The sequence below is a fragment of the Petaurus breviceps genome, unplaced genomic scaffold (assembly GCF_028583685.1).
Source record: "Petaurus breviceps papuanus isolate PSGF00001 unplaced genomic scaffold, PetGlider_PUasm1.0 90062, whole genome shotgun sequence".
NCBI lineage: Eukaryota > Metazoa > Chordata > Mammalia > Diprotodontia > Petauridae > Petaurus > Petaurus breviceps.
The window spans coordinates 553,855-566,114 of record NW_027187171.1 but is presented as its reverse complement, the minus strand read 5'-3'; the positions used below and the strand labels follow the sequence as shown (position 1 = coordinate 566,114).

The 12,260-nt window shown below is 39.4% G+C and overlaps 1 protein-coding gene across 11 annotated transcripts in view; it reads right to left on the bottom strand.

Annotated features, from left to right (window-relative positions):
• Nucleotides 1-12,260, bottom strand: part of PALM2AKAP2 (PALM2 and AKAP2 fusion) — a 577,025-nt gene that overhangs the window by 403,852 nt on the left and 160,913 nt on the right. For all 11 annotated transcript variants that reach the window (XM_069107443.1, XM_069107433.1, XM_069107435.1 and 8 more), the window contains one exon: nt 9,441-9,571. In XM_069107443.1, the coding sequence (XP_068963544.1) occupies nt 9,441-9,571 (131 nt within the window). The remainder of the gene's footprint in view (nt 1-9,440; nt 9,572-12,260) is intronic.

The following is a 12,260-nucleotide window of genomic DNA, read 5'->3' as shown; positions in this document are numbered from 1 at the left end:
ACAGAATAGACTTTTATAGCACAGTATTTTGTCAAAGAGTACTGGAGACCCCATATCTTCCCCACAAGAAGCCTAACAAAACGAAAAATACAGAGGGGTCCATTTATGCCATAAATTCTTTTTTTGGTTGCTTATCATTAGTGGGAGGAATTCTGCCTACATTTTTGGAAAGAATTTGTAAAGAAAAGGAAAAGGGTGGCCAATGTCAGAAGCCCAGCTCTCACTACAATGACAAGAATAAAGTGTATGGGGCCACTTTAACTGGGACCTGAAAGCAAACTTCCTTTTAAATAATTTCATAGAGCTGACTTTCCTCCCCTTTTTGGTCAATATTTCCAGTAATCCTCAGTAAGTGGTGAGTTGAGCTGCGACTCAGAAAAAAATGAAACACACGAAGTTCAACAAACCAGATATTTTAAGGTTCAGTCTCCCCTCATCATAACCCGTTGCTTCAGTTTTCTAGGTTTTTCTGGGCTTCTACTTTTTTCTTCTGTAACCCTAGATGCTTCCCTTTTCATAAGTTTGATTTGCTATTCTACACTGTTGAAGAGACTGGCTTTCTCTCTTGGAAATTGTACTTTGTTTGGGTTTTCTGAAAACAGGTATTGCTTGACATGGTTGCCCTAAGAGCTATTATATGAGGATGGGCTGGGGGTTTAGGGAAAAGTCATGAAGCGGGCCATTGTCCTTGGTGGCCCTGGCCTCACTATTTCTGGTCCTTTTTCCCCTTGAGAGCTACCCCTTAAAATGTCATGCTGTATTTCTTGCTCCTTTTATCAAAACCTGTTTTCACATACTTCATTCTTACTAAGTGGGATTGGTAAAATAAATTAATAAAAAGTACAGTATTCTAGCCCTCCCAAGCAGATTTGCACCTTAAAAGAGATCAAAACCTAAGTTAAGAAATGTTAGAGTCATAAAGGACTTTAAAGACCATCTAGTCTAACCACTTCATTTTGCAGAAGAGGAAACAGAGGCTATGAAAGAATAAGTGATTTGTCCAAGGTTTCACAAATGGCAGAACTGAAAGTGGAAACAGAACTCCAGACCCCATGACTCCCAGACCAATGTTCTTTCTTTATTATATTTATTTATAAAATTTTATTCTTATAAAGTATTAATTATGAACATTATACATATATATATATACACACACGTATATATATATATATTCAAAGCAATTGGAGTTAAGTAACTTGCTCAAGGTTACACAGCCAGTTCTTTCTGGGTGTGGTGCTAAGTATCTGAGCCCAGGTTTGATCCCCAGGTCATCCCGACACTGGAGCCGGTGCTCTTACTTGCTGTGCCACCTGGCCACCCCTAAGCAACTGGGGTTAAGTAACTTGCTCAAGGTTACATGGCCAGGTGTTTCTGGGTGGGTGCTAAGTGTCTGAGCCTGGATTCGATCCCATGTCATCCTGACTCTGGGGCCAGTGCTCCTACTTGCTGTGCTACCTGGCCGCCCCTGAACATTATATATATATATATATATATATATATATATATATATATTTATTTATTTATTTATTCATTCATTCATTTATTTATTTATTTTAAAGCAACAGGGTTAAGTAACTTGCTCAAGGTTACACAGCCAGTTATTTCTGGGTGTGGTGCTGAGAATCTGAGCCCGGATTTGATCCAGGTCATCCCAACACTGGAGCCGGTGCTCTTACTCACTGAGCCACCTGGCCGCCCCTAAGCAATTGGGGTTAAGTAACTTGCTCAAGGTTACAAGGCCAGGTGTTTCTGGGTGGGTGCTAAGTGTCTGAGCCCGGGATTCAATCTTCAGGTCATCCCAACACTGGAGCCAGTGCTCTTACTCGCTGTGCTACCTGGCCGCCCCTGAACATTATATTTTTAAAAACAAAATATTTATAAAAATAAGTACTTATATTAAACAATTTTTAATCAATAAAAATTTACCTTCTCTTCTTTCTCATCCCCCTACCCCAATTGAGAAAAAAAAATTATAAACATGCATAGATTAGCAAAACAAATTCCTATATTGACCATTTCAAAAAATATATATATCTCAGTCTGCTCTGTGAGTCTTTTATCTCTCTGAGTCCTCTAGAGTTACGGACAGTCACTGCACTGATGAGAGTTTCTAAGTCTTTCAAAGTTGTTTGTCTTTATGACACTACTTTCATTGTAAAAATCCATTTCATTCTCTTGGATCTGTTCACTCCGTTCTGCATTAGTTCATACAAGTCTCTCCCGGTTTGTCTGAAATAACCCCTATCGTTATATCTTATAGCACAATCGTATTCCATCACATTCATAGAACTTAATGATGAGCACCACTCATAGCTTCCTATTCTTTGTCACTGGAAGAAGAGCCGCCATGATATTGTTGTATATCCTTAGAGAACTTTTTTTGCTTAGGACTTATCTTTCCCTTAAGCTATTCTTCTTATTCTTCCTTTTCCCTTCTCTGTTTCCCTGTTGAGTGGAATGCATTTCTGTATTCAACTATGTATCCATGTACACTCTTCCCTCCTTTGACAAGTCCTGATGAGAATGAGGGTCAAGTGGGAGCCATTAGTCCCACCCTTTCCTCCAGTGCACTGAGATAATTTTCCCCATCCTTCCTCTTTTCTTTCCCTAGTACATTCCTCTTCTTCTCCCTTTCTAGTTGTCTTTTAAGATTATCACGACACAACAGTGTGCTTCCTGGCACCTTTCAGGTGGTAGGATGTTGGTTTTTCAATTCAGGAAAGTATGTCATGGAAAGGATATCTCTGGGACGGTGGTTGTTCTGAAACTCTGTTAAGAGCCTAGATACAACACTGACAGTCTCTTCCTTACTCACAGCCTTTTTGGGGTCTTTCATCCTCCTTGACCACTTGAAGCATGTGATATGATGGCCTATTATTCCCTGCTCCTTCTCAACCTTCTCTCCCCTTCCATGTCTTCCATAATACCATATTCCTGCTCGCTAGATGTCAAACTACTCCATGTCCTTGGTTCCTCATCTTCCTCCTGCTTCTCAAATAGGGATGCTACCAAGGTTCTGTCCTGGTCCTTTTTTCTCTTTTCTTCCCATTCTTCTGCTTAGTTCTTTTATATACTCCCAATGGCTTTAACTATGACATCTGTAGAAACTTTCCAATCTTTTTCTCCACTCCCAATTTTGCCCCATACTTCCTGATCTATATTTTCTTTTTTTGTTTGTTTTTTGGAGGGGGGATGGTAGGGCAACTGGGGTGAAGTGACTTGCCCAAGGTCACATGGCTAGTTTTTATGTTAAGTGTCTGAAGCTGGATTTGAACTGAAGTACTCCTGACTCCAGGGCCGGTGCTCTATTCACTGCACCAACTAGCCACCCCCTCATCTGTATTTTCAATGGTCACCCAGATGGCCACTAGCACCTCACTTATAACATGTTCAAAACTCAACTGCTGATTCACTCCAAATGAGCCCCTCTTCTTACCTTTTTTAAAATTACATCACTATCCTTCCCATCACCAAGGTTTGTATCCTTGAGTTGATTAAAATTCTTTCCCCTTCCACACGCCCAATTAGCTGACAAGACCTACTGATCCTACCTCTGTGAGATACCTCTTATATCTATCTCTTCTTTTCAACTCCCACTGTACCCATATCAATCCAGATTCTGATCTCTCTCTACTTTGATTACTGGAATAACCTACTAATGGGTCTTCATGCCCTCCTATTCTTTATTTAATTGCTCATTCATAATGCTTGCCTAATCATTTTCTTACTACACTGTTTTGATAATATCTTCCCCCTCACTTACAGACCTTTAGTAGCTCTCCATTATCCACCTAATAAAATATAAACTTTTTTTTTTTGCTCATCTGGAGGACAGCTGGGGTCAAACAACTTGCCCAAGGCCACACGGCTAGTAAGTGTTGTTAAGTGTCTGAGACCAGATTTGAACCCAGGTCCTCCTGACTCCAGGGCCGGTGCTCTACTCACTGCACCACCTAGCTGCCCCAAAATATAAACTTTTGATTCTGACATGTAAAGACATCCACAATCTGGATCAATTCTACCTCTCCAACCTTATTACATACTGCTTGCCTGACTTCTTTCTATACCTTCCTCTTGTCCTGCCCTCATATAGAAGGTAAGCTCCATGAGAGCAGGAACTATCTAATTTTTGTCCCTGTGCCCTCAGGGAATAGTATAACATACTGCTGTTCAGTCCTATCTGACTCTGTGACCCTGCAGACCAAAGCATGCTGTAATGGAAATGCAAATTTAAAGATCTAAAAGATCTTAAATTAAAGATTTAAAGATGCCCCTAGGCTAAAGTGCACCTGGAGCCTGGGGTGGGAGGCTTGTTTTTCAGTAGATACTTTTTGATCGGCCAGTGGGTCCAGAAGGTTGTTACATTATCTGAGCCAGGAGAAGGCTATATAAACCCTGATTTGAGGCTTTGTTTTGGGGCTCACTTTGAGAAGTGTTCTGTGATTTGATCAGATGAAACTCTGGGAAACCGTTGTTGAGAGCCCCCTGGCTTTGAAAAACCCAGATGTTGATTTGGTATGGATGTAATAGTTGGACAGTTTGGAAACCTGTCTACTTGATCTGTTTCTCTGTCTTGATAATTCTGTCTGTATACTCTGAAGTTCGGGGTGCTGACCTTTTTTCCCCTGAACTAGGTAAACAATATATGTTTGACTGATTAAAGTAAGCTTGTTAACACATTTTGAGTTGCTTTCCTCTATCAAAACAGATCCAAGAACCTGTGTTGGTAGCCACCCTGGGGATGCTGGGGTGCTTGCTGCTACACATGCCAACACTGTCCATGGGGCTTTCTTGTCAAAGATACTCAAGTGGTTTGCCATTTCCTTCTCTAGAAGATGAAGGCAAATGGAGGTGAAATGACTTGCCCAAGATCCCACAGCTAGTGTCTGAGGCAAGGTTTCAACTCAGGTCCTCCTGACTTCATGGCTAGCACTCTATCTACTGTGCCATCTAGGACACAGTAGGTACTTAATAAATGCTTGTTGGCTGATTGCCTTTTCCTCATTTCCATACTTTTTCCCAACTGGTCCCCTAATCCTAGACTTTACTTCCCCCATATTTAATTGATTTATTTAACAAGCATTTATTAATCAATTTGCTAATCTATTTTTATTTAATTTATTAATTAATTACTAATCTTTGCAAAGCATTATGCTGGGTCTTGGGAACAAAAATCAAAACTTTCCTCTCCTCAAGGAGAATATACTCAACTACAGAATATTGCAAGAGACGAGGAGTCCTTAAAAATGTTTCCAGGTGTATAGCTTCTGATTTCTTCTGTTTCATTTTTAAACAACCAAAAAATAGTTAAACTTTACAAAAATTTCTCTTACATAAATATTTTTCAAGTCTGTTTTAGTCTATGGAAGACCCACACATTTTTATGGCAAAGCCCATGATGTTCCTCTTTCTTTCCTTTGAAAACCAAAGCTACCTCATCTATATAACCTACAAAATAACCCAGTCTTTTCCAACTCAACTTCTTTTTTAGGAGGTGGATTATACAAATGAAGACAATCATACATAAATTATTGTATGATGCCTTTGGTCTTCAACATATCATCAGTGAATAAAGGAAAAGAAAATGAAGAGAAAAATCTTAAAGATCTTAGCCCTAGAATTCTTCAGAAATGTCTTTCCCACTGTATTAGCTGCTCTTTCTAACATGATCTCTACGTACTCTTCCTTCTAGGTTCAAATCAGGTGGTACTTTTCTGTGACACCTTCTCTGATCTTAGCAGGTAAAGGTAATCTCCCCCAAACTCAAATGTCTCAGTTCCTTGCCTCTAACTCACTCCCCTTCTATCATATTTAGTTGATAACAAGTATTTTTCTCCTATTAGATCAGGGTTTCTGAACATAATCCATGAAACTGTTTTAAAATTTTTAGCAAGCATTCTGATAGCTGTATTTAAATTTCATTGATCTCCTTTGTAATCCCTATCTATTCAATACCTTTAAAAATATTATTCTGAAAAAAATGCTCTAAATCACTATATATTAGAGAAATGCAAATCAAAATGACTCTGAGGTACCATATCATACCTATCAGATTGACTAACATGACAAAACAGGAAAATGATAAAAGGTTGGAGAAGATGTGGGAAAATTGGAACACTAATGCATTGTTGGTGGAGCTGTGGACTGATCCAACCATTCTGGGGAACAATTTGGAACTATGGCCAAAGGGCTATTAAACTGTGCATAGCCTTTGACTCAGCAATACCATTTCTAGGTCTGTATTTTAAAGAGATTATAAAAATGGGAAAAGTAACCACATGTACAAAAATATTTATAGCAGCTCTTTTTGTGGTGGCAAAGAACTGAAAACTGAGAGGAAGTCCATCAACTGTGGAATGAGTGAACAAGTTGTGGTATATTAATGTAAGCAGAATACTATTGTGCTGTAAGAAATAATGAGCAGGTTCACTTCAGAAAAACCTGCCAAGACTTATATGAACAGATGCTGAGTGAAATGAGAAGAACCAGAACAATGTACCCAGTAACAGCCACACTGTGCAATGACTGACTTTGACAGACTCTTTTCAGCAATGCAAGGATCTAAGACAGCTCCAAAAGACTCATGATGGAAAATATTATCCACATCCAGAGAAAGAACTTTGGAATCTGAATGCAGATCAAAGAATACTATTTGCTCTTCTTTTCTTTTGTTGTTTTGTTTTGTTTCTTTTTTCTTGTGATTTGTCCCATTAGTTCTAATTCTTTTTTACATCATGACCAATGTGAAAATGTTTAATATGAATGTATAAGTAGAGCCCATATCAGATTGCACACCATCTTGGGGAGGGGGGGGAAAAGGGAGGGAGAGAAAATTTAAAACTCAAAATCTTATGAAAGTGAATGTTGAAAATTTAAAATACAGTAATTAATTATATATATTTTTAAAACACCATTATTCTGAGAAGGGATCTATCAGCTTCACCAGATTACCTAAGGTATCCATGATATATAAAACGCTTTTAAAACTTTTTTATTAGATTATAAGTTCCTTGAAAACTATGTCTATGTTTAGTTTATTTTTAACTTTGTGCCTCAAAATTAAGAAATTAAATTTTCACTGAATTAAATCTAAATTTCTATGTTGTAACACAGAAGCTCCTCAGCTCCAGCCTCTAGCAAGTTCACTCTGGATCCGGGCAGAGAGAAGGACAGCAGCAGAGACATTAGAAAGGGCTGATTTACTTTATTCTTTCTGATGGCAGTGGGTTTGGAGGATGTGGGGGAGCTCAGCTCCTACAGCATCCGCCTAATTATTCTTCTCACAGGGGTCAACAAGAACAGGAGCACCTACCCCTACAAGATCCCTCTAACAATTCATCTTGAAGGTGACAGGTCAAGAGAAGCACAGCTTTCCATTTTCACATTCTGCATTCACTGACCAGTGCTTGCTTGATTTATAGAGAAACAGAAAAAGAAGGCAACATGCCAACCATAAGCTCTTAATGTAACTTTGGTTATATCATGATAAGTTAGCATAGAGCAGGTGCAGTGGGAGTTTATATTATTATGTTTATATTAGTGAATGTTTATATTATTTATGATTATATAATGTACAAGTGCAGTGGAACTATTTATGGGTCATGATCCTGAGAATTTCTATCTTAAAAAAAAATTGGATCCATGCTATGGAGAGCAAAATTTGGTGGCATTGAAATATTTATGTTCATAAACAGGGGAAGGGATTGGAGGCTTGATTTCATTATGTAATGGGAATGGGAATTTGAAGATCTTCCCTGCCCCTTAATAGGCCTAGGGGTGTTTGAAGACCTCCCCTGCTTTGAAAGTAAACTCTGCCCTCTAATAGGCTGAATGTAATCACATGGAGCCTGTGATGGAAGGAATTTGCTAAAGGGTGGAGGAGAGCCCACAGGAAGCTTTTCTGCTGTGAAGATAAACTCTGCCCCCTAATAGGCTCAATATAGTCACATGGAGCCTGGGGTGGGAGGAGTTTGCTGAAGGGAACCAGAGCCCAGAGGAAGCTGGTCAGAGCCAGAGCCAGAGAGACAGTGGGAGAGAGAGGTGCTCAGGCAAGGAGAAAGAGATGCTCAGGCAAGGTGAGAGGTGCTCAGGCAAGGAGAGAAAGAGGTTGGTGAGTTTGATCTTGCATTGGTTTGTGGGAAGGCTGAAGGATGCTGTGGTTCTCAGAGTTATGATGGCTTCTTAATATTTTTGGTACTATGATGGAATTGGCTTACTGGTTTTGGGATTTGGTTTTCTGGTGTCTAAATAATGCTTCAGTTCTGTCCTCTCTATGGAGAGTTTAGTATATTTTGCGATTGAATGTCATGTGATATTTATAGTTACAGTCTTGATCCTTATCATGGGCACTGTAAATATTGCATTGGCAATACACATTAGTATAGGGAACTCCCAGGTGAGGACAAAGCAAGTTGGCATCTTTTCTGGTGGTGCAGTGACTAGATTGCTGGGACCTGCAATGAGGAAGATTCATTTTCCTGAGTTCTAATATGGACTCACACACATAGTAGCTGTGTGATCCTGGGCAAATCACTAAACCCTCTTTGCCTCAGTTCCCCATCTGTAAATTGAGGTGGAGAAGGAAACGGCAAACAAGTCTAGTATCTTTTCTAAGAAAACCCCAAATGGAATCATGAAGAGTCAGACACAATTCAACAACAATTTAACAGTCTTGGTAATCTTGTTTCCCAGCCCACAGGAAATGGTAAAGAAAAACTGAGAAGTAGTTTGAGGATGATATTTTCTAGAACAGGGATTCTTCTTAAACTTTTTTGTTGTCAGGGACCTCTTGTGCAGTCTGGCAAAGCCTATTCCTTCTTGGAATAATGTTTTTGAATGTATAAGATAAAATACAAAGGAAACTAATAATACTGAAATTCAGTTATCAAAATATTTGAAAAACAATTTACAGAACTCCTGACCTAGAGCTGGGCACAATGACAACAAGTAAACAACTAGAAACTTGAGAAGGAAGGATGGCGGAGACAAACTAAAAATTTATAAAAAAAAAAAAAAAAAAAGCCAGGAACTGCAAAAGCATGGCTCCCTGGGGTCAATTAGCCCTGCCTATCTCAATAAACCCTGAATGCATCACTGAACTGTAGCACAGCATAATAATTCCTTGTAGTAAAAAAAAAAAATGTTAAATGTTGTTCAATATACTCTGATTAACAAGGCAGAGAAGTGTATGACATATTAAATAAAGTTTTCTATTCAAAACAGCTTGTTTGAAAAAAAAAAACTTTTGCTCTTAAAGGACATAAGCTTCAGTTTCATGGAAAAAATACATGCATTCCCTGACAATTTCACATAAAATGGTCCTATAAAAATGAGAAGTCAAAATTAGATGGAGGAAGGGAAGGAGGAAGGGGGGAAGGGGAAGACCATAGGTATTTGTTCTTCCATTAAACAGTGTCCAGCCCATGCATGAAACCACATACCTGTGAATATTATCTTCAAGTTTTTTAACTCTAGACTCATCTTCCTCAGATTGTCGCTTTCTAGCTTCTTCCTCTTCAGCAGTACCAGCTGGCATTCCTTGTAGCAGCCATTTTTCTCGGAGTGCTTTGGACTGCAGGAATGGGGGAAAAGAAAGGTGTTGAGATGAATTCCTCAAACTCACCATTTCCTTTTTATCTCTAGAGAGGGGGAATCTTGTTTTCAGAGTCCTCTTTTGAGTGGGAAATTTACAGAAATGTATAGCAGCTGTGTAGCCTAAGGCTCCAGGCAAACATTAAGGAGGAAAAATATCTTTAATGGGACCTTGGAGACAGCTGTGTCCAGGGCTCAAAAGTCACAGATATTCATGTTGTGCTAATCGGGTTGTTCTAACCATTCAGCCTTGGGGTTGTATCAGATCTCCAGTCTGGGACATCCGTGAAAGCCCTTGCTTCTTACAGAAATGAAAGCCTGGCTCTTCAGGATGATTGTCTTTGTCAGGATTCTGCATGCCTTGGTTTCTCAAGGTTTTCCTGAACCTTTTCCAAGGTCACTCCACAGATTTAAAAACCTTGTAGAAGTAGTAAATAGCTCAGTTGGCGTTCAAAATGGGATCCACAACTCATCCAGCACTTGTTCCCTAGTAGCACGATTACTAAAAGTAGACATATGTGGTGAAGAAGCTGGGGTGGGGAGGAATTAAGCAAGCTGGTTAGAAGAAGGATGTCTGGCAAAATATTGAGAAAAGACTGTTAGTTGCCAATAGATGTCTGTTATGCAATCCTGCTCCCACATCTACCACAAAATCCCCATTATTTTCTTCCCTCAAAGGTTCTTTCCATTTGCTACACTCTGACTCTATCTGCCCTTGGTGCAATAGGCTTCCATCTCCACAAATATAAATCAATTAGTACAATCACAAGAGTTCCCAACCTTACTTTGGGTTATCTTCCTTGAGTATGTAAGATGGAGAGAAAAGGAAAGAACCTGTTCTAAAAACATGTACCATATGATTCTTTTCATAGTGACACATCTAAGTTCCTCATACAGTGTCAGCTGATTTAGATCAAAGTACTATAGACAGGGTACCCATTGGGAATGCAGACTGGTGGGCATATGTACAGTTTTAAATGCATGTGCACACAATCTTTTACCACTCCACTTTCTTGTGGCAATTATTTCATTTTGAAGTGGTACCAATAAAATTCTCAGTTTGGAGAGACAGGAAATGATGATCTAATAAAAAGAAATGTAGATCTGTCTGTGTGAAGGCTGTTGGGAAGGTGCTTTGACATCATGAAGAAAAAAAAGCACAGTTGTTTTCTCCTTCTGGGGGCCTATCAAGGGAAATTAACAATTCAGACATTTAACTTCAAAGGCTTCCTTAACCCATTGCAGGTTTATTTTTTTAATTTTAGCAGGAGACTGACTTAGGCATCTGGAATATAACCACACTCAGGCATACTGAACATGGGCAACCACAGAAATAGCTTTTGGATAGCAAAATAGGAACAATTTTCAGTTTGTATGAGAGAGAGAGAGAGAGAGAGAGAGAGAGAGAGAGAGAGAGAGAGAGAGAGAGAGAGAGAGAGAGAGTGTGTGTGTATACCAGCTGCCTCAGTTATCCAGGTTTGAATGGATTTAAGCAGTGATAAAAATGGTCAAAACAAAGGGTCACATTAAGCTCATCTTTCAATTTTTTCAGATTTAAAAACCTTGTAAAGTAAGTCTTTTCCAAAGAGTTCTCTAGATAATAAGATTGGAGGTAGGAAAGATTAGAACCTTATATCAAACCATCTGTGTTTTCACAGCCCTTTCAGGGGAAAGCAAGCGCATAAATCCATCAGAAAGAACTTAGAAACAACAGAAATTCATTGCAGAGAGGGCCATGGAATAGCTGCTTCCTCGCTCCACATGTTAATCCAACCTTAGATGCTGTGTGTGCATACGTGTACACGTATGTGTGAGTAAAAGAGAAGGGATAGGAAAGGGGGGGGGGGGGAGAGGGAGACAGAGACAGAAAGAGAGACAGAGAGAGAGAGAATAGATTCCAGTAGGACTTTGGTGACTCACTATAAGTTGCTCCCCCCCTCAGTTAAGTCTGAACAAACACTATCCAGTTTGATGACCCATGAATCCTTACTTTAATTAAGTACTATTCTTAGGTACATGTAGAATGAGACATATTTCTTCGAACACAACTAATGAAGGACTTTTCTTTTGCTTGACTATACATGGAATTTGTTTTCTTTTTCAATGGGGTGGACATGGGAGGAAGACAAAATAGATTCTTCATTAAAAACACAAAACTTAATTAAAGAAAATCTCAAACCACCTTAGATCCTGAGCAGACTGAGAACTAGTACTTCCATGCCCCAAAGGTGCTAAAGGACCTGTGCTTCTGTGAACTCAGAGACCAGGAGCTTAATGTAGAAGATTCTTTAGGGGAGCCTCATCCCCTGACACTATGTAGAGAGAGGCTATGTGACTAGTACTGAGAGTGAGTTTAGCTCAGGCTGAAAACCCAAAAGAACTCCATACCACCTATCCTCCCTATTCTATATCCCAAGCTTCCTTGTAATCAGTTTTGAACACTGGTGCCACCTCTTAGCATGATGGCCATACTCAGTCACTACAGGACCCTGGCAGGTAGAGGCCCTGGTCCTGTAGCAGGCAAACTCTAAGCTCCTCTTCCTCTTAATCCTTTGATTCAAACTCTCCAGCTGCTGAAACAAAAATGCCTTTCCCTCCTTTCCTCCCTCCCCCCTGTACTTTCCTCCTCAATCCTATGGTCCACTGATCTCCCATTTTGTTGCGTTCTC